This window comes from Bubalus kerabau, chromosome 14, assembly GCF_029407905.1.
Source record: "Bubalus kerabau isolate K-KA32 ecotype Philippines breed swamp buffalo chromosome 14, PCC_UOA_SB_1v2, whole genome shotgun sequence".
In the NCBI taxonomy this organism is placed as follows: Eukaryota; Metazoa; Chordata; class Mammalia; order Artiodactyla; family Bovidae; genus Bubalus; species Bubalus kerabau.
In genome coordinates this window covers 36,396,063-36,418,682 of record NC_073637.1, presented here as the reverse complement: position 1 = coordinate 36,418,682, position 22,620 = coordinate 36,396,063, and the positions used below count along the sequence as shown (strand labels likewise).

The 22,620-nt window shown below is 39.4% G+C and overlaps 1 protein-coding gene across 2 annotated transcripts in view; it reads left to right on the top strand.

Moving 5' to 3' along the window:
- Positions 1 to 22,620, top strand: part of TRAM1 (translocation associated membrane protein 1) — a 33,809-nt gene that overhangs the window by 5,481 nt on the left and 5,708 nt on the right. The window contains exons 2-10 of one of the 2 annotated variants that reach the window (XM_055546242.1): positions 4,840 to 4,903; positions 6,665 to 6,783; positions 6,898 to 7,014; positions 8,302 to 8,360; positions 10,052 to 10,136; positions 16,465 to 16,535; positions 16,642 to 16,746; positions 17,577 to 17,720; positions 18,632 to 18,792. In XM_055546242.1, coding sequence (XP_055402217.1) covers positions 4,840 to 4,903; positions 6,665 to 6,783; positions 6,898 to 7,014; positions 8,302 to 8,360; positions 10,052 to 10,136; positions 16,465 to 16,535; positions 16,642 to 16,746; positions 17,577 to 17,720; positions 18,632 to 18,792 — 925 coding nt within the window. Of the gene's footprint in view, positions 1 to 4,839; positions 4,904 to 6,661; positions 6,784 to 6,897; positions 7,015 to 8,301; positions 8,361 to 10,051; positions 10,137 to 16,464; positions 16,536 to 16,641; positions 16,747 to 17,576; positions 17,721 to 18,631; positions 18,793 to 22,620 lie in introns of both variants that reach the window. The other variant, XM_055546241.1, reaches the window with a different exon arrangement.

Here is a 22,620-nt window from a genome sequence, read left to right as displayed (position 1 = left end):
GTATAGTGGCCTCTCGTTGCTTTGCTTTTCTCCCTGCAGACTTCACTGTTCACACTCTCCCCAGGCCCTCAGCTCCCTTTCCCTCTTGGTTTTTCTCCCTGTTTGACCTATACATATCCAGCCGTGGTTCCAGCCTGGCACCTGCCTTTTCCCTCCCTCCCCATTTGTGGATCGCTCAGGGTTGTCAGAGAAAGTCGTGGACTCGGGCTGCTAGATAATATTACTAGTCAAAGGTTTCTGACCTCAGACAAGAGTAATACTCAGGGATCTTTTTACTTCTCCCTGGCCAGCTCCTTTCCTTAAAGGAACTATAAAAATACTCATTGGATTCCCCAGCTGTGCTTAACGGATAACATTGCTTCCCCTCCTCACCATAGAGAATTTCTTCAGTTTCTTGTCTTTGGAATATATCTGTCCCATCGTCTTTACCTTCTGCTTAGTGTAAGAGGAAAACAGTTCAAGATTAACCTTTAGCTGAAGTACTTTGGCCACCTGATGCTGGGAAATATTGAGGGAAAGAGGAGAAGGGGACAATAGAGGATGAGATGGTTGGATGGGATCGCTGACTCAATGGACAAGAGTCTGAGCAAACTCCAGGAGATAGTGAAGAACAGGGAAGCCTGGCATGCTGCAGTCCATGGGGTTGTGGAGTCGCTCATGACTTAATGACTGAACAATAGCAGCTATCCTTGTGTTTCATTCCCTACCAGATCTTTCTGTCCATTATGCCCTTACATGTTAAATTCTCCCTAGCCCCTTTCCTGACCACCCTCACACCAGCTCAGTCCCTCCCATCATAAAACAACATAAGCCTTCACCTGGTTTCTCTCACTGGGAACCCCTGTGTTCATCCTTTTGGACTCTCCACACCCCTGTCATGTGCCTTTCGCTCTCTCTCTGTTGGAATCACTCAAAAGCTGTGACCACCGATGACTTCTTAAATTGTCCAGTCCACTGTCCTCTTTTCCTAACACATCTCTGTTGAAGCTTTGGCTTTATTGTCCACACCGTCCTGAAATGTTTCCCCTCTGGCTTTTGGGGTATCCAGCTCTCTTCATTCTCTGCTGTTTCTCTCTGATCATTTCTTGTTATTTCCCCACCAGCCTTTCTCTGCCCTCTCCATGGTTCTGATTTGTCCTGCTTCTCATCAAGTCCTGTACACTCTCTATATTTCCACAGCCTCCACTGTGTACTGTCTATTCTCTGTAAAGAGAGACGTCCAAAAATCCTGGAGCCTGGCCCTCCCTGCAGAGCTCCAGGAGTGGGCCTCACCTGCCTGTTGGTCTTTCCACCTGCACATCTCAAAGAAATCTAAGTTTACTGAAAACTACTCTTTCCCTAAAACCTGTTGTTCCTCCGGTATTCCCCATTTTTATTAATAGTATTTTTTTTCACCTACTTGTTGAAGCATCAGTACATGATCTCTGATTCTTCCCTCCTGCTTAACAAACTTTCAGTCAGTTCAGTCACTCAGTCATGTCCGACTCTCTGCGACCCCATGAACTGCAGCACGCCAGGCCTCCCTGTCCATCACCAACTCCCGGAGCTTACCCAAACTCACGTGGATTGAGTCAGTGATACCATCCAACCATCTCATCCTCTGTCGTCCCCCTCTCCTGCCCTCAATCTTTCCCAGCATCAGGGTCTTTTCCAATGAGTCAGCTCTTCACATCAGGTGGCCAAAGTATTGGAGTTTCAGCTTCAACATCAGTCCTTCCAGTGAACACCCAGGACCGATCTCCTTTAGGATAGACTGGTTGGATCCCAACCATCTCATCCTCTATTGTCCCTTTCTCCTCTTTCCCTCTCAAGAGTCTTCTCCAGCACCACAGTTCAAAAGTATCAATTCTTGGGCACTCAGCTTTCTTTATAGTCCAACTCTCACGTCCATACAAGACCACTGGAAAAACCATAGCCTTGACTAGATGGACCTTTGTTGGCAAATTAATGTCTCTGCTTTTTAATATGCTATCTAGGTTGGTCTTAACTTTCCTTCCAAGGAGTAAGCATCTTTTAATTTCATGGCTGCAATCACTATCTGCAGTGATTTTGGAGCCCAAAAAAATAAACTCAGCAACTGTTTCCACTGTTTCCCCATCTGTTTGCCATGAAGTGATGGGACTGGATGCCATGATCTTAGTTTTCAAAAGCATGTTGAGCTTTAAGCCAACTTTTTCCCTCTCCTCTTTCACTTTCATCAACAGGCTCTTTAGTTCTTCTTCGCTTTCTGCCATAACGGTGATGTCATCTGCATATTTGAGGTTATTGATATTTCTCCCAGCAATCTTTTTTTTTTTTTTTGGAGGCTAATTACTTTACAATATTGTATTGGTTTTGCCATACATTGACATGAATCCGCCACGGGTGTACATGTGTTCCCCATCCTGAACCCCTCTCCTACCTCCCGCCCCATCCCATCCCTCTGGGTCATCCCAGTGCACCAGCCCCGAGCACCCGGTATCATGCATCGAACCTGGACTGGCGATCCGTTTCACATACGATAATATACATGTTTCAATGCCATTCTCCCAAACCATCTCCCAGCAGTCTTGATTCCAGCTTGTGCTTCATCCAGCCCAGCATTTCTCATGATGTCCTCTGCATAGAAGTTAAATAAGCAGGGTGACAATATGCAGCCTTGACGGACTCCTTTTCCTATTTGGAATCAGTCTGTTGTTCCATGTCCAGTTCTAACTGTTGCTTCCTGACCTGCATACAGGTTTCTCAAGAGGCAGGTCAGGTAATCTGGTATTCCCATCTCTCAGAATTTTCCACAGTTTATTGTGATCCACACAGTCAAAGGCTTTGGCAGTCAATAAAGCAGAAATAGATGTTTTTCTGGAACTCTCTTGCTTTTTCGATGATCCAGCAGATGTTGGCAATTTGATCTCTGGTTCCTCTGCCTTTTCTAAAACCAGCTTGAACATCTGGAAGTTCATGGTACACATATTGCTGAAGCCTGGCTTGGAGAAATTTGAGCCTTACTTAACTAGAATGTGAGATGAGTGCAGTTCTTTGGAATTGCCTTTCTTTGGGATTGGAATGAAAACTGACCTTTTCCAGTCCCGTGGCCACTGATGAGTTTTCCAAATTTGCTGACATATTGAGTGCAGCACTTTCACAGCATCGTCAAATCTTTTAGGATTTGAAATAGCTCAAATGGAATTCCATCACCTCCACTAACCTTATTCTGCCTCAAAAGTTCCATCTCTCTTCTACCACCACTGCCTTAGTGCAAGCCTTATTAGCTTTCATGGGGTTTCTCTCATACTTGACTTGCCTCCTTACTCCAAATTATTTTTGTCTGATACTTATTTAGTAATATTGATCAATCACTGAATAAATGCCACACACCCTGCTTGACTTTGAGCTTCTAGTGATGAACAGAAATCAGCATAGTCCTGGCTTTTACAGAGGTTACTGTGATGGGTAACAGCAGTATGAATATCACCACGCCGAGAGTGTGCATTTTGTAAGAATGGAACCCAGGTCTCTGAGGCCGTCTAACAAAGGAAATGACCTATCCTAAAAGGCAGGGAAGGCTTCCTTGAAACGATGTAGTTGACCTGAGACCAATTGGAGAGGGTTTTCCAGCAGTGTTTCAGATGCGCACAGAGCCCTGGGTGGGAGGAGTGCAGGAGGCAGGGCCAGACCCTGGAGTTTGTTCTCATCCTGCAAAGAATGGGACTCAACTGGAGGACCTTCGGGGGTGGGTGGAGGAAGGGTGGGCGGGCCTGGGGAGTGTGATCATCTGATGGAGGGCAAGATTCTGGTTGCCAGCTGGAGTGTGGATCTGAGGGTGACTTGGGGGGCCAGCGCTGGGCCACAGTCAGACGTCTCTCTAAATACCAGTAACTCCCTCTCCTCAAATTGTCTGGTCAGGCTAAAATAAAGTCTACACTACTTAGATCAGCACACTAGGCCCTTCCTCATGTCCACCTGTTACGCCTGACCTCCTGGTTCCAGCTTCTTGACCTTTGCGCTTCCCTTTTTCCTACCTGGGCTGTCCTTTCCATCCCCTGAGAGGGAAGTTTTCTTTGCCAGCAGGAGCTGCTCAGGCACCACATCTCCTGCAGAGCCTTTCCTCACCTCCAGAAGAAAACAGAACCTCACTCCTCACCCCAGGAAGAAATCAAAAACAAAAAAAAATGCATTGTTTCTCCTCGGTTCCTGTTGGCTCTGATTCTTTGGTATTATAACCATTTGTTTCTTCCAAAACCCAAATAAGTTTCTAGTCGTCTGGATCATATCATTCATCTCTGTTATCATTTCTTGCCTGGTATAGTGCTTGGTGCCTATAAATATTGAGTAAGTGTTCCATTTTTCTGTTGTGACCACTTTGCTTGTACCAGTCGTCAGGTCAGTTAAACATTTATTGACCGTGTATCTATGCCATGTGTGTGGGAGATTAACACACATGCCACAGACCCTGCCTTTGGTCCGTTTTCGTCCTGGTAACAGTGCTCCCTTTTCTTTCATTAATTTACATTTAAAATTTTTCTTGATGGCAATTTTGTGTTCATTGTACAGGTAGAGAGAGAAACATTATTTATCAAAAACACTGTTTACTGGAACTGCAGTATCTCTTTTTTGAAATCTTAAAGTTAGAAGTGGATTGCACAATCCCACCTAAATTGCAGACTGCTCTGGTGAATTAAGTTAACTTCAAGCTCCTTGGCGAGGGGGGATTCCAGTTGTGCCTGTCCAGGTGCAAGTCCCAGTTCCTGGGGGGCCCTCCTTGGTTCTTAGATGTAGGGACAGAACTTGAAATGTTTTTTCCCCTGGAGTTGCTCTTTGGGAGAGAGTCACAAATTGACCTGATCTTTTTTTTCTTTCCAGATAACAGCAAAAGTTTCTATCATTTTTGTTACTCTTCAGTACAATGTTACCCTCCCTGCCACAGGTAGGTGTTTTCTTTTGGAATTTTCTTGTTAAGTAGAAGAGTTCATCTGGGCAGATTTGGAAATTTCTGTGAACGCTAGGTTCTTCATTATCTTCACAGATCTCATTCATGATGAGAATGAATATTATTCTTGATGATTTTGTCATAATGCAAGATCTGATGTTTTGGGTTGACCTCACCCTGTATGAAAATCAGTTTTTATGTGTTTAATGTTTACTGTGTACTTTTGTAAGTGGGCTTGAAATTCCATGGAAGAACAGGGTTTTTGTGGGTTTTTTTTTTTTTTTTTTTTTTTGTCCTTCTCTTCCCTCTGATCTTTTCATAAGAAAAATCCTAAGAATAGATATTTTGCATTTGTCTGAAGTGTCGTTGTTGAGTCAAGGTTTCTAAAGGCCCAATGTTCAGGTTCAGTTTTTTTGACTTATGAGTTCTGTTTGGGAACTGTAATAACAACCCTCTTAAGCCCATTTTGGAGAAGGCAATGGCACCCCACTCCAGTACTCTTGCCTGGAAAATCCCATGGATGGAGGAGCCTGGTGGGCTGCAGTCCATGGGGTCACTAGGAGTCCGACTCGACTGAGCGGCTTCACTTTCACTTTTCACTTTCATGCATTGGAGAAGGAAATGGCAGCCCACTCCAGTGTTCTTGCCTGGAGAATCCCAGGGACAGGAAGCCTGGTGGGCTGCCGTCTATGGGGTCGCACAGAGTTGGACGCGACTTAGCAGCAGCAGCAGCAGCAAGCCCATTTTATCGTTGCTTATTGGTTGTGCTCTACCATTCTATCAGTTATTTTGATGAGAGAGTGACAGTAAGCTCTAAGAGATATCTTGGGAATAGCATCCAAACTACATTTTTAGGTTTTATTTCAAAAATTTTTTCTAGATTATGCTAGGTGAGAATCAAGTTGTTATTGAAAATTGATTATAGTTGAATATAGGAATGTAATTAATTAGCATGGATGAGGGGTGGGATATTCACTTAACAAGATAACATGTTCAGGCAGTAAATTTGTCCCCAGTCTCTCTATTTAGAATGTAAGATAAATTACACAACATGGAGTTGGGTTTTTGTTCAGTTTTATCATTTTGTAAATATTTGGTTTAGTAATTTAGATATCAGATTACTGAAAACCACAGAGTTGTTTAGAAATTTGAGTATGCCAGAGAAGAACAAAGCTCTTTTATCAACTCACAAGTATTTGCTTAAGTCTTGTTCTGGAAAATTAGCAGTTTTAAAGACTGAAAACAACTGCAGCAGTTGCTTCTGTCTCCCCTGCTTAGAGTTCAAAACTAAATCAAATCAAAGTCAGCTTTTCTATCAGAATCATAAATACGGTATCTAGTTTGAAAAATAGAGTTAGAAAGTTGAAAGTTTCAAAAGTTCCATGAAAACACAGGCAAATGGGCTAAGTATAACTTACTTTAATATAACCGAAATATAACCTGCTCTACCCCTGGGATATCCAGGGGTCTGAATGTGGCCTCCCCCACCCCGTGTTCTGATCTTTAATGGCTGTAACTAACCTGTGTCAAGTCTTTGTAAGTAATTTCTGAAACTTTAGACTTATAGGTAATCTCAGTTTACATTGCTGCTAAGACTCAAGGTGTCCAAAAGCATATTCCGTGATGTTTCTATAAACTTATTTATTAGATTAGTCTTCTTTTGTTTGTTTCCATAACTGTGTTGTACTTAGTGCTGTTTTTATAATCTTATGTATATTTTTGTGTGTGTGTGTGTCCTGTTGTTTTGGCCTTCAGAAGAACAAGCTACTGAATCAGCGTTCCTTTATTACTATGGTATCAAAGATTTGGCTACAGTTTTCTTCTACATGCTAGTGGCGATAATTATTCATGCCATAATTCAAGAATATGTGTTGGATGTAAGTATACAATCTTAGAAATCTATACTTTGTAACATACTAGCTCTCCATACCATTATAGTTATGTTAAATACATTTTTATAATCTTAAATTAACAATTGTTTTTATTTTTAGAAAATTAACAGGCGAATGCATTTCTCCAAAACGAAACACAGCAAGTTTAATGAATCTGGTCAGCTTAGTGCATTCTACCTGTTTTCTTGTATTTGGGGCACATTCATTCTCGTATCTGTAAGTATGTACTATGCTTAAATTCTCATCTCTCAGAGTATTTAATTATGTACTCAGAACAGGAAATGATGTCCTATTTTTAGCATTCATAAGCAAACCCTGAACCTTAGAAAAATTCCTCTTCTGTTGTTGTTCTTATCTAGGATTAGGAGTTCTGCTGTTGAACTAGTATAAATCAGGTTTCATCAGTAAGCCTCTATTTAAGTTTTTATACAGCAAAAATTGCCAACTATGTTCAGTGTTCCAGAAAGCCTTACTCAGTTTTAGTCGATCTGAATGTTGTCTTCATATCTTGTAGTCATTTGCAAGTGGCTCTGTATTAGCAGAAAGGGTGAGTTATCAGTGATACTTTCACAAGGTTGCATGTATACTAGAGATGAATAAATAGGCCAAGTGAATTTTCCAGGGTATGACACAGTTGGAGACAGACCAAAACTCAGCTTTTCAAGTCCAGTGCTTGTTTCATTGTAAACTGCTGCTTTAGTGATACTTTATAGATGAATATAAAATTCAGCTTAAAATCTATCTTATATACTCAGAAAAATTTTTTTATTATTGATGTACACAAATTCTGTCTTACACAGTTTTAAAAAAACAAATGTGTTTAAAACCTCAATAGGTATTAAGGGTAAGTTGCTTCAGTTTTTTCTATATATACATATGTGATAATTCTCACTAAACAGATCTGGTTATCTAAGAAAAAGACATGGTTATTATGTGGACATGCATGCATGCATGCATGCTAAGTTACTTCAGTCATGTCTGACTCTTGCGACCCCATGGAGTGCAGCCCGCCAGGCACCTCCGTCCATGGGATTCTCCAGGCAAGAATACTGGAGTGGGCTGCTGTTTCCTTCTCCTTCTGCGGACATCATCTTATAAAACTTGGCAGCACCTTGCTCCTCTGTCTCCTGTCAGGTGCCCCCTCTTTTGGAACCCTTTCTTTGATTACCCCGAGAAAAAATTCATTCTTGATGACTGTTATGTGCCATTCCTGTTTTTTGGTTGTGTTTGCATATGTGTCTTTTTTACTCTCCTGGATTGAAAGAATTTCAAAAGCCAGGAAGTATGTCTTTTTGAACTTCACATCACTCATTGATTTTCACATCACTAAAGTAAGCAGTTCGACTGAATGAAAAATAACTAAAACATCTAAAATGTTTGACTTCCGTGGACCCTTTGGAACTTGAAATGGAGAGTTGTAAATGTGCAAGAAATGAAAATACTGTCTTATTTTCTAAGGAATTTACATGCTCATTAGGCTAATTTTTGTATCTTCTCTCTTAGGAAAACTACATCTCAGACCCGACTATTTTGTGGAGGGCTTATCCCCATAACCTGATGACGTAAGTCATTTTTAGTAGACTTTTCTCACTTAAGGGCCATGGTCATGTCTTTAAGCAGGATTTGTTTGTTACTCTCTTTTAAGACCTGAGGCAAATTCATACAATAAGTATGTCTTTGGCAATCACACTGCTATAAGAACAAAAAACTGCTCTGTGCTTTTATTATGCATATAGTCTTTTCAGTATGTCTGTTACCTAAAGAAAACTGATTTTTTTTTTTTTTTTAAATTAGCTGATTTTAATGGTAATCCTAATTTAGTCCTCTGTCTTCTTTTCCCTCATCTTTTCTCCTCATTCCTGCCCGATCGTCTACACACTTTTGCTCCTTTTCTTTACCCTAGTCTCTTTTCTTCCATTTCTTCTCTCTTACACTATAAGCTTGAGGATAGAGACTCACTTTTTTGGCCCCCAAGGTTTCTGTACAGTGTGCTATAAGAAGCTCAGGGGTCGCCAAGTCAGCTAGCTAAGTTACTCATTCTTCAAGCCCAGTTCTAAAACGTCTGTTCCATGTTTTCCTTGCTCCTTTAGCCTATGTGGGCTTCTGCTTTCCAGACTTTTTCATTTTGTTGTGCAGTATTTTATATTTATACATTGTCTTGGCTGCTCTGTAACTGTCTCATTTATGTAAGTCAGTCTTATGTTGTGCCCATGCCCACCAAGACTGTATGTAATTGACAGCAGAAGGAATTGTCTCTGTTCATATCCTTTGCTGTGCCAGCTGTAGGGGCTTATCATCTAGGCAGTAGTCAGTGGATGCATTGTGATGGGAGAATTGGAGAAAAAGATATGAAGAGAGTAACATGACCTACAGTATTACCATATTCTGCTGAGCCATTCTAACTTTTAAAAAATGTATTAATTCAATGAACTTTTGTAGAATGGGGATATAAACATCATATTATGTGGGACTGTATTTTCTCCCCTTCTCTGTCCTCCTTCCCCTCTCTCCCTACAGAATTATTCAGATAGGCTTTATGTTTTCCACTTTAGACCTCTGGAGGAGATGGGGAGGGAATGCAGAAAGAGGAGGTCTAGAGGGGTGTGGCGTGAAGAGACTGTGGACTTTAGATTGATGAGAATGTGTTTCCTGGGAGCCCTTCCGTGCCTTATTCCTCTCTTGAATCCGAGTTTGCTTCCATTTATTAGGGGTTCTCAAGTGTCTCAACCAGGTAGAGTTACCATGTTTCCCTAAGGAAAAATCCAGAGGTTGTTTGTAATTGGGATTGTCTCAGTTTCCAGTGCTGGTGAATCTGTGCACCTTCACTTCTTCACCATCTTTTTGCCCTTCCTACTTCCCTTTCGAGGAACCCTTACAGATGTGTGATTTGATTCCCTCAGAGACATGTTCCGCATATTTTCAGTAGCTAACAGGCACACTCATCAGTACTCACTCACTCATAGGCAAGGGGCTCTGTTTCCTCGTAGCTTGCTTGGTTGCTCCCAGGGTTCTGTGGATCATGTCTTTGCTTCTGCTATTTAGTCCAGAAGAACTGACTGATGGTGGGGAGACCCTGGGGGGCAGGGGAAGGGGGCTACTGCAGAGTAAAGTACAGGAAGTATTGTAAGGGGACCTGAAATGGTAACACAAAGGTAGCTACTTAGCATGTCCTGATTTCCAGTGTTTGTTTTTACTTTATTCTTTAAAGATGTTGTGCTTTAAACGATATGTTCTACTTTTTTGTGTTAAACAGATTTCAGATGAAGTTTTTCTACATATCACAGTTGGCATACTGGTTTCATGCTTTTCCTGAACTCTACTTCCAGAAAACCAAAAAAGTAAGCAGGGGTTTTGTAATTTTTAGATTTGTCTTGTCATTTTTGCCTTTTTTTGAAAAGTTGTTTTAAAATTAAATATTTCCTCACATCTCTAGCCTCCCTTTCCCCTCTCCCATCCCCCCACTATTCTCTCACCTCCTCTTTTTCCACACAGACTAAATGTCTTTAAGTATTTATTTATTGCAGAAACTTTTATTTGGTTCAACTTAAGAGGGGGGGATCTTACATTTGACATGCTAATTTCTCGTTTTAAAATTGTATTAGTGGTAATTTAAAATAAAATTTAAACAAATCTTGCAATGTAAAATGTAGTATTCAATTTGTGTTACGGATACGCTTAGCAGTTTCACAAGTGAGACCAAATGGATTAATTAGATTATTCTGCAACTAATGGTACTGTGTATAAGTCCCAGAGAAAAATTCAATATTGAGAAAAGTAAACCAGAGTTAAATATTCACCTTGAATCTTTCCCTAATGAAATAGGTAGGAAAGATGTTCATTTGTCTTGTTTGAACAGTAACTCAGCTACTAGAGCATTGCAGTAGCCTCCTGTGTAGTTTTACCCTCGGTACCTCTGAAGTCAGTCTTACCTGATGTCACAGAGTAAACTTTCGTTCCTTTATGTAACTCTTTCTCTTCTAAAAACTGTACTAGGTCCTTTTTGCTCTAAATTAAAATCAAGCTGCTCACCTGTGTTCCCAGGTTCTTCCCATCTGTGCCCCTGGCCCCTGGCCCCTTTTTCTTGCCTTTTTGTACCTCATTCAGTTTTAACATTCTCTAATTTTATAATCCCAGCACATAGTTCTTTTCTCTGGGATACCTTTTCTAATAAATTAATCAAGCACTTTTATTCTCCTTTGGGGAGAGATTGTTTTTAAAATCCCCGTATATGAACTGACATGTTGGTGGGGGGGTGGGGGGGGTGGAGGGGTGGCGGGTGATGGATAAAAAGAAAGTCATGAGTTAAAGCCATAGTTGGGAGACAGGTACATGGGGATTCATTATGCTCTCTGTGGGTTGTGTGTATTTTACATTTTTCCACATTTAAAACATTGGTTTTAAAATCCCCTTACTTTGAGAAGCTTTTCTAAAACAGAAATGTAACCACCCATCCAGTGACCATTTTACCTCTGCCTTCTTAAAAGCCACAAACACTTCTTTCTATATGGACTCTGGGTAGTTAATTCATGAATATAAGTGCTTGATTTTATTGCTGTGTTGTGTCTGTGGTTTTTGTGTCCTGTGTGTCGGTCATCATTGATGACCATGTAAAGTACCATCCATGTAAAGTAGAATGGTTTTCTAGTTCAGTTGATTATAAGAATTAGGGTGAAGATCCATAAAACCTTTGACTTAGAACTGTCTTAAGATAAAGTTCGCTTTCTTGGTCACACTAGCCATGTTGCAAATGCTCATTGGCCACAAATGGTTTCATAGTCTGCCATTTTGGATCAGAGACAGAACCTAGCCCTCATTGCAGAAAGTTCTGTGGAGCACTGCTGAGACCGTCATAGTCCTTGATGTCTCAGTACCATGGTTCAGATGTTTGGATCTTTCCTCATGTACTTTTGTACTTATGGATGTTTTAACCTCTGGGTTTCATTATGAGTTCATATGTCTATATATTATTCATTGACCATGTAAATAGAGCAGGACATTTCTAAGTAATTGTTCATTTTAGTTCTCAAAGCTCTTTTCTTATCAATTCCTGCCAGATGGCATTTCTCCAAAAATGCAATCTAATTTTTATGGAATAATTTGCATAACTTAGAACTTAACTGAAACTATTTTTAACACCTACATATGACAGTCGAAAGTAACTGTTGCAAGTAATTAACATAATTTGAAAGTAACAGCTGCATATGTGTTCAACGGTTTCTTAAAATTTACTCTATAAGAATTATTTTTGGAAGAACTCTTCACTGGAAAAAAATTAGTACAGTGGTTATTTTGACCCAGTCCTACAGAGAAATGGAAAAAGGAACACAGTAGCAATTCAAGAGGTGTGTTAGTCACAAATAACTCAGTTTCTTTTAAGAAGGATATTTTAATTGCATGTAATATGTATGTTTCAATATAAACAGTCCTCTCTTTTGTCCATAAGAGGATTCAAAATGTAATTTCTTAGCCAACTTGAGTATAAGAATTTTCAGGAAAGTGTGGATGGAATATCCAAATGTTTTATTTCTGATATTCAAATTATTTGGTTTAATTATCCATATTGTATATGATATAAAATATATTCAATTCTTAAAAAGCTATTTGCCCACTCCTTCCTGAGGGTTACGGTCACACTTTTCATGTGCGACTTGTTAATATCTGTCCTTCATCACAGGAGCTTCCTTGACTTATTTAAATCAGTTTTTCCAGAGTACATCCTTACTCTGTCTTATTGATTCCTCCACTAACCTTGTGTAAGCATTTAGAAATGACATTGGTTGAGTTTTCTCAGGTTATGTATCTTAACCCATTTATTTGTTGTTTAAAATAAAGTAATCAATACAGATCTCTGTAGTATGAGAGCTTTGAAAAAATTTACATATGAGATGACTACATTTTTGGTTTAGGGGAAAATCTTTGCCTTATATTTGGGCATATATGCGATATTCAGTTTAAACTAAAGTTCATATTTTAGTACTGTGTAAAGAAAAACATTTCCTTATAAAAATAGAAATTTACTAAAGTGCACAGCTGACCTTTTTAGTAAAAGATGTTGGAATAACAACCAAATATGTCACCTGAAGTTATTTATAATTTTAGCATATGTTTTGATTTAAGTGTACTGTGTTTATTAGGTATTCCATGAAAAAGGAGACTTATCAGAATTTTAAGTCATTATTCTATGACTTTGTCCTTATATAAACTACTTGAATATTAGCATTAAGCATATATAAGGACTTGGCAACTGCTCAGTTTCATTACATATTTTTTCCATTCAGGTATAAGAAAGTTTGTAAATAAACAAAACCTCATTTCTGACTTGTGGTAAAAAGAGTTTATTTACATAACAAAATCATAGGGTGGTGAGTCTTGAAAAACCAAAATAGCTTTTTCTCATCCACATTTGCATTCATCTAGACTCTAGATTCTAGAACAGTTATGAGCCACCCTTGGATGGCGTGCTAACTCCCTAACTGAAATCTGTGATGTGGCCAGTTAACTGATACCGTGAACTGCCTCTAAGAGTGCCGACATCTTTTCTCACTGATCTTTCCACCCAGCCTTCTCTTTTCTCACTGATCCCCACACCCCAGGGAAACATGTAAGCCCCAGAGACTGTGGTGCTGGGTAAGGTCTTTATTGTGGGCCACAGGCATGTAAGCCCCAGAAGGGCTGTAACCCTATGAGGATTGAAGAATGTCAGAGGAAGTCTGGTCTCATTTTAAAAATCATGCTACATCACACCTGTCACCTTATTGTTAATAGGGGAATACCTTTAATCTGCACTCTCCACCACTCCTTGCAGTAGACCCCTCCCTGTCACTCATTTATTTTGACACTTTTGTCTGGTTCAGCTTTGAATGTGCAAACATTGCTTTAGAGACACTGGCCAGTTTATAGAAGGCTCAAGTTTCTATTACTTAGAAAAAGATTTCTTGGCACTCTGTCCTTTTGGAAAAGCTCTTGCTAAGGATTTATAGTTGTGGAGATGGGACCTTTGGTGGTATTTTACTCACCATGATTGACTCAGTTGATTGCTATCAGAAAGGCAGGGCTGAGATGCAAAGTTGAACTTGAATTTAGGGAAGAAGCTCTTGGCTTTTCTTTAACTAAGAGCAAGCGAAACCTTGCCTCACATAATTAGGTTGAGATTTAAGGAGAAAAAATAAATGGAATGACTTTTTGAAATATAGTATGTTTGTAATTTATAGTAGTGTTTTTAGATTTGTCTAATAGGAAGAAAGATAGGCAGCTTATGTTCTCTACTAAATGGTGTATTTTTAAAACCTATTTGTGTTTCTTCTTTTAAAAAAAAAAAAAAATCTTTTTTTTCTTTAATCTTTCCAAGCAGTTACACTGCTATAGTTTTTCCATCAGTTATTTCAGCAAATTAGTTTTTTACATTGATTTACACAAATGGTTATGTAATAAAATGAGTTTAGTGTCCAATCAGCAATTTTTAAACTTTTTAAAAAGCTTTTATTATAAGTATCAAAGGGTCCTCTTGGTGGTGTTTTCCCCTCAGAAATTTGGAACATTGTTTAGCATACATCTGAAGGAATATGGCATTGTTTCATGTATGTAGTCACTTACATGCCACCTCACTGCAACTTAGAATGTATTTAAAATTGTAGTGAGGAACTTCCCTGGCAGTCCAGTGGTTATTAAGACTTCCAATGGAGAGGGTGCAGGTTTGATCCCTGGTTGGGAAGCCACATGCCTTGCAGCTGAAAAACCAAATGGTCCACATCAAAAAAAAAAAAACTTTAGAAACAATAAAATAAAAATAAAATTATCGTGAAAGTTAAAGTGTTTTATTGACTATCTAAAATCATTTTGTACAGTGCCAATGATATATACACCACACTTTCAGAAATACAACTACCATGTATTTAGTGACACCTCTGTTTCCATAGGGTGTCAAATTGCAATTATAACACTACAGCTGAGCTGGTCCAAAATGATTTTAAGAGAGTAAAGAGACTTCCTTGTGGTTGAACTTTGCCATGTTATCACACCACCTTTCTTTCTCACTCATTTAGTTTAGTAAGGAAAAATACTTCATTGGAAGTTTGAAAATTATGTGGAGAAAATTGTCAGCCAGCCTTAGTTCTTTCTCCAGTTGGAAGCTCCACTATACACTTAGTATTGTGTCTTGGGAATTTTCCCCGAGAGTTCCACAGTGTAGGACTCGATATAGTTTTGTTCAACTGTCGTACGTTCTCTAACACTTGATCTTTGTACCATTCTTACTGGAAAAGACGTTTCAGTTTCAAAACTACACTTAAAAACTCTACTCTTTCTCGGAAGATTTGGTGAAGTAACTGTATTTGAATTGTAGGGGCTGAAAGAGAAGAGATCTGCGTTCAGCTCTCCTGTATGCCAGAGACAAGTTAGTGAGGTTCCAGGCAAATGGTGCTCAGTTTGCTGACATCAACCATATTGTAATCATTTTAATTAGAGCTGCAGTACATGAATAGTACTAGCCAGGCTAGTAGAACCATATATGTGGTAAACTGCCAAAAACAGAGTAGAAATGAGCGGTACAGTCATTTCCTAAATTAACAAGTGTTTATAGGGCCTGCTGTTCATTTTTTGCAAACATTTTTGACTGTAACCTAAGGTGAAAAACTAGAGAGTTTACATTATAATTCTGTGTGTGTGTGTACTACTGCTGCTGCTGCTGCTAAGTCGCTTCAGTCGTGTCCGACTCTGTGCAACCCCATAGACGGCAGCCCACCAGGCTCCCCCGTCCCTGGGATTCTCAAGGCAAGAACACTGGAGTGGGTTGCCATTTCCTTCTCCAATGCATGAAAGTGAAAAGTGAAAGTGAAATCGCTCAGTCGTGTCTGACTCTTCGCGACCCCATGGACTGTACAGGCCCCTCCATCCATGGGATTTTCCAGGCAAGAGTACGGAGTGGGGTTCCATTGCCTTCTCTGTGTGTGTGTACAGGTGTGTGTAAAATCTGGAATAAAACTCTGGTGAAACAATATAATATGCTGTACACTCTTGCATTTTTAAAATTATATTTCATATTTCAAAAGATGTTAGGATGACCCCCAAATTAATTTTATGAATCACTTGACTTAAACATCTTTGAAAACCACTATTTCTAAGATAACCAAGTCATTAAGAACTAGGGGGGGCGGGGGCGGAAAGGAAAAGCAAAAGTGAAATCTGAAAACCTGACTTATAGGGTTATTAAGAGGATAAAGAATATACAATTAGATGGTATCCTAAGTGAGAAGATAAATTTTAACCTTTGGTTTTAATGACTTGACTGACAGTGAAATGAAAGAGACTAAAAAACGTGAATACTATTTGGGTAAACAAAAGAATCTCTCCTGGTATAAACATAGTGGTTTTAATATTAGAAGGACATTATGGTTATTAAGATTGTGTCATTTAATATTGTTTATTATAAAAAGAACCACTCAGTACTAAAAGGGATTTGGAGTGCATCTGATTCAAGCAAACCCAGGTGTTATTCACATTTCCAGATGAGTAGATGAAGCCAAGAGAGGGTAAAGGACTGTGGCCAGTTGGAGTGGGTGCCGGGCAGAGTGGTCTTCAGGTCTTCTGTGACAGTACATTTTCACACTACTTCTCCAAACAGAACTACTTCCCCCAGTTTTAACCTGTTGTGCAATTTTCTGTTTACAGGAAGATATTCCTCGTCAGCTCGTCTACATCGGCCTTTACCTCTTTCACATTGCTGGAGCTTATCTTTTAAAGTGAGTTGGAATTTTTCTTGGGTGTGCTTAGGGACTGGGCAGATAGTATGCTACTCTGTCTTAATTCATTATTAATCTTTTCATTTTAAATGTGTTCTTTTAACAGCTTGAATCATCTAGGACTTGTGCTTTTGGTGCTACACTATTTTGTCGAGTTTCTTTTTCACATTTCCCGCCTATTTTACTTTAGTGACGAAAAGTATCAGAAAGGGTGAGTCTTTCAACCATTCTGTTTCTTGTGTAATTAAAGTCTGTGCCTATGTTGCAAAGGACCATGCTATTGCCAAGGTCCATGCTATTGTCAATTATGTTGCTTTATAAGCTACTTTAAATAAAATGACACTTTTTAACAATTGAAGTTGGTATTTTGTTCTCTAAAATAGTCTTTCTTAGCTTGAGAGATAGTATATTGGAACTCATAGTTTTGAAGGTTGAGGGTTTACTCATACATATGAGAACTCAAAGTTCTCATACAACTTTTCCTATCTTGTTTAGTGCACATTGTTCTTTTGGAGAAGGAATAATGAGGAAAAGTGAACTTTCAGAAGAAATTGAAATAGTCGATTATAGAACCTTAAAGAGACAAAAATGTTTTGATGGGAAAATTAAACTTGGACAGCATGGAAGTAATATGTATTGTAAAGAGCCTTGGGGGGAGAAAAAGTGAAACGAGGACTCTCATGAGAATTGAATACATGGCCTTTGTTTTTATTCAGCCTTTTCCAAAATTGTTCTATATACCAGGAGTTCTGAGAATCACTAATAGTTGTTATACGCATACACAGAAAATCAGCTAAATGAAAAAAAAAGCAAAGTATTTCTTTAACTGAACTTCTAGAACCTGAAATATGCTCATATATTATACAATCTCCAAGAATGTGATATAATATGAAGCATTTCCCTAGCATTTTATTTCAGAATCCTTTTTGCAGAACTGGAAGAAATGCTGTTTTAATATGCATTTACTTAACAGGAATCTGATTTCTACTAGAATCTTATCTTTGCAATTTTGTGAATCTGACTTTGACATTTTTTTCACAGATTTTCTCTGTGGGCAGTTCTGTTTGTTTTGGGAAGACTTCTGACTTTAATTCTCTCAGTACTCACTGTTGGCTTTGGCCTAGCAAGAGCAGAGAACCAGAAGCTGGATTTCAGTACTGGAAACTTCAATGTGTTAGCTGTTAGGTAGGGTTGATTTAACACTTTTCTCACCTTGCCCTGCAGTGTAGTATGTATTATCAATTTAAAATATGAATTGTCTAAAATCTAAAGGTATAATTATGAGAGGTAGGGGAAAATACTCATTTGATTTGATTTCATACCTATTGCAATTTCATGTATAAATTAAAGTATCAATACTAAAGTGTTTAGATACAAATAAACTTACAAAATAGAGACTCACAGACTTAGAAAAGGAACTTATGGTTACCAGGGGGAGGGGATAATTAGGGAGTTGGGGATGGACATGTGCACTCTGCTGTATTTTAAATGGATAACCAACAAGGGCCTACTGTATAGCACAGGGAACTCTGCTCAATGTTCTGTGCTAGCCTGGAGTGGGAGAAGGATTTGAGGGAGAATGGATGCCTGTATATGCATGACTGGGTCCCTTTTCTGTTCACCTGAAACTACCACATGTTAATTGGCTATACCCCAATAAAAAATAAAAAGTTTAAAGTTTGAAAAAAAAATTACTACAGCATTTATTTAATTTCTGGGGTTACTTATTGTGCTCAATCACTTTAGGCATGTCCAACTCTTTTGACCCTGTAGACTGTAGCCAGCCAGGCTCCTCTGTCCATGGCATTCTCCAGGCAAGAATACTGGAGTGAGTTGCCATGCCCTCCTCCAAGGGATCTTCCCAACCCAGGGATCGAACCTGAGTCTCTTGCATCTCCTTCATTGGCAGGTGGATTCTTTACCACTAAGCCACCTGGGGTTAATTATTAGTGGGGTAATTATTCATTAATATAATCCTTGTCAATATAGTGGGAATTTAGCACTAAGTTAATACTGTCAAAGCAAGAGAGACTACGTTATTCAATGGCATTGCTTGGGTACACGTTAATTTTCTGTTTATTTCTTTGTATTCTCAGAATTGCTGTTCTGGCATCCATTTGCATTACCCAAGCGTTCATGATGTGGAAGTTCATTAATTTTCAGCTTCGAAGGTGGAGAGAACATTCTACTTTTCAGGCACCAGCTGTGAAGAAGAAGCCACCAGTGACTAAAGGCAGGTCTTCTAGAAAAGGAACAGGTTTGTACTCAGTAAACAGTGAAAAACCTGAAGTAGAAAACACTTTTTTTTTTCGTGTTTTGGGGTCTTATTTATAATCTTACTAAGATTTAAAATCTTAAAAAGAAGAGTTAATTCTGCTGCTAAGTCACTTCAGTCGTGTCTGACTCTGTGTGACCCCATAGACGGCCCACCAGGCTCCCCCGTCCCTGGGATTCTCCAGGCAAGAACATGGAGTGGGTTGTCATTTCCTTCTCCAGTGCATGAAAGTGAAAAGTGAAAGTGAAGTCGCTCAGTCGTGTCCGACTCCCAGCGACCCCATGGACTGCAGCCCACCAGGCTCCTCCGTCCACGGGATTTTCCAGGCAAGAGTACTGGAGTGGGGTGCCATTGCTTTCTCCGAGAGTTAATTCTACTTACTAGCAAAATTAGAAAGAAAATCATTTTCCCCATCTTACAGTTTGGTGGTTCCCTCAAATCAGTTATTCCCCTCAAAAGCCATCCACTAAAGTTCTCTCTCACAAGTTCTGCAGACTTGGTGACTTTGAGCCCCTCTAGACCAGTGTGTACATGGGCAGTTTTAATGAGTGAATATCCTGAAGAGTGATAGTACTTTCGGACATCTTACTCATATTTAAAAAACAAGACCTTTCAGCTCCTTTCCATCTGCCCTTTAGTCCCAAGAGGAACAGCTCTTTTATAATTCCTGATTGTTTGGCCCTTAATCTTTGACTTTGCATCTCACCTTGTTTCTCCTTCTGGCTTTTGATTGAAAATGCATTGACAGTGGAATAATTTTTCAACTTGTAGTATTATAGTTGGAACTATAAGACGAGACATTGTTTTAAAATCTTTGTCATAAACAGTGGTGGTTCGCTCCTTTTGTGTCTTTATATCTGATAGTTTATGTCCTCCAATCTTGTCCTTATTCAGGTTTGTATCAGCAACTCTTAACCCTTTGTGTGTCATATGAATTTTAGCGCATCTTGGTCAGTTTCCACACATACACAAATATCTTCACTGGGGTATTGGGTTGATATTACATTGACTCCATAGATCACCTGAGGGAGAATTGAGTATTTCAACCCATGAGCGTGTGTGTGTGAACATCCAGTCTTTCCCCTTTAAGTATGGTGTTACCTGTCCATGTGTGTGTGCGCGCACACACTTCAGTTGTGTCCGACTCTTTGTGACCCTACAGACTGTAGCCCACCAGACTCTTTTGTCCATGGGAATCTCCAAGCAAGAATACTAGAGTGGGTTGCCATGCCCTCCTCTGGGGGATCTTCGCAACCCAGGGATCGAACCCATGCCTCTTATGTCGCCTGCATTGGCAGATGAATTCTTTGCCACTAGTACTAACTGGGAAGTCCCGAACATGCTGTATACCTCCCACTTATATAGAGTATCTCTGATTTCTCTCAGTAATGTTTTTTAATAACTGCTTTATTGGAATATAATTCATACACGAGAAGTTGACCTTTTAAAGTGTACATTTCAGTAGTTCTTAAGTATATTCACAAAATTGTGCATACCACTGCCTAATTCCAGAAGATTTGTATCATCCAGAAAAAACCTCATGCCCACTAGCAGTCATTTTCCATTCCCTCCTTTCCTCTGCCCCTAGCAACCTCTTACCTGTTCTCTGTCTATAGATTAGCCTTTTCTGGACATTTTTTTTTTTTTCACATAGCACGTGTTTATTTTTTTTTTCTTTTTAATAACTTTATTGAGATTAAATTCACATACCATGTAATTCACTGATTTAAAGTATACAGTTCAGTGGCTTTTAGTAAATTCACAGAATTGTGCATGTATCACCACTATAAATTTTAGAACATTATTGGTGGTGGTGGTGGTCTAGTTACTAAGTCATGTCCAACTCTTGTGACCACATGGAAAGTAGCCCACCAGGCTCCTCTGTCCATGGGATCTCTCAGGCAAGAATACTGGAGTGGGTTGCCGTTTTCTTCTCCAGGGGATCTTCCTGACCTAGGGACTGAACCAGGGTCTCCTGCATTGCAGGCAGATTCTTCACCGACCCAAAAAACTTTGAACTTTTAGTTTCCACTTCTCAGTACTCTTAAGTCTTCCAGCTCTCAGATCAGATCAGATCAGTCGCTCAGTCATGTCCGACTCTTTGTGACCCCATGAATTGCAGCACGTCAGGCCTCCCTGTCCATCACCAACTCCTGGAGTTCACTGAGACTCATGTCCATAGAGTCAGTGATGCCATCCAGCCATCTCATCCTCTGGCGTCCCCTTCTCCTCTTGCCCCCAATCCCTCCCAGCATCAGAGTCTTTTCCAATGAGTCAACTCTTCACAGGAGATGGCCAAAGTACTGGAGTTTCAGCTTTAGCATCATTCCTTCCAAAGAAATCCCAGGGCTGATCTCCTTCAGAATGGACTGGTTGGATCTCCTTGCAGTCCAAGGGACTCTCAAGAGTCTTCTCCAACACCACAGTTCAAAAGCATCAATTCTTCGGCACTCAGCCTTCTTCAAAGTCCAACTCTCAACATCCATACATGACCACAGGAAAAACCATAGCCTTGACTAGACGAACCTTTGTTGGCAAAGTAATGTCTCTGCTTTCGAATATGCTATCTAGGTTGGTCATAACGTTCCTTCCAAGGAGTAAGCGTCTTTTAATTTCATGGCTGAAGTCACCATCTGTAGTGATTTTGGAGCCCAGAAAAATAGTCTGACACTGTTTACACTGTTTCCCCATCTATTTCCCATGAAGTGGTGGGACCGGATGCCATGATCTTTGTTTTCTGAATGTTGAGCTGTAAGCCAACTTTTTCACTCTCCACTTTCACCTTCATCAAGAGGCTTTTTAGTTCCTCTTCACTTTCTGCCATAAGGGTGGTGTCATCTGCATATCTGAGGTTATTGATATTTCTCCCAGCAGTCTTGATTCCAGCTTGTGCTTCTTCCAGTCCAGCGTTTCTCATGATGTACTCTGCATAGAAGTGAAATAAGCAGGGTGACAATATACAGCCTTGACGAACTCCTTTTCCTATTTGGAACCAGTCTGTTGTTCCATGTCCAGTTCTAACTGTTGCTTCCTGACCTGCATCACAAATTTCTCAAGAGGCAGATCATGTGGTCTGGTATTCCCATCTCTTTCTAGACAACCACTGATTTTCAGAAAATGTCTCTACAAAGTTGCCTATTATGTACACTTTATAAAAATGGAATTATAGAACATGTGATCCTTTGTGACTGACTTCTTTCATTTAGCAAATGTTTTCAAGATTCATTCATGTTGTAGTATGTCCCAGTACTTTATTCTTTTTTATGGCTGAATAATATTCCATTGTATGGATATACCACTTTTACTTATGAGTTGATGAGCACTTTTAAACTAATGTGTATGATACTGCTATGCACACTCATGTACAAGCTTTTGTAGCACATGTTTAAAATTTATATATATCATACATGCGTGTGTCAATAGTTCATTCCTTTCCATGGCCAAATAATAAACGAGTGTATGAAGATATAGTGTTATGTTTATCCGTAAATTGATGACTATTTGGGTTGTTTCCATGTTGGGGCTACTATGACTGCTGTTAATATTCATGGACATATTTTTGTTTGAACACCTGGTTTTTGCTGTTTGGGATACATACCTAGGAGTGGAATTGCTGGGTCATATCATATAAAAATAACTGTATATTTAACGCTTGGGAGAACTGCTAAACTGTTTTCTGAAGTATAACGTTGTATTAATACATTCATCGTTTCACATGTTGATATCCAGTTGTCTCTGCACCATTTGTAAAAAAACTAGTTTTCATTTAATTGTCTTGATACTCTTGTTAAAAATCAGTTGATCATAAAA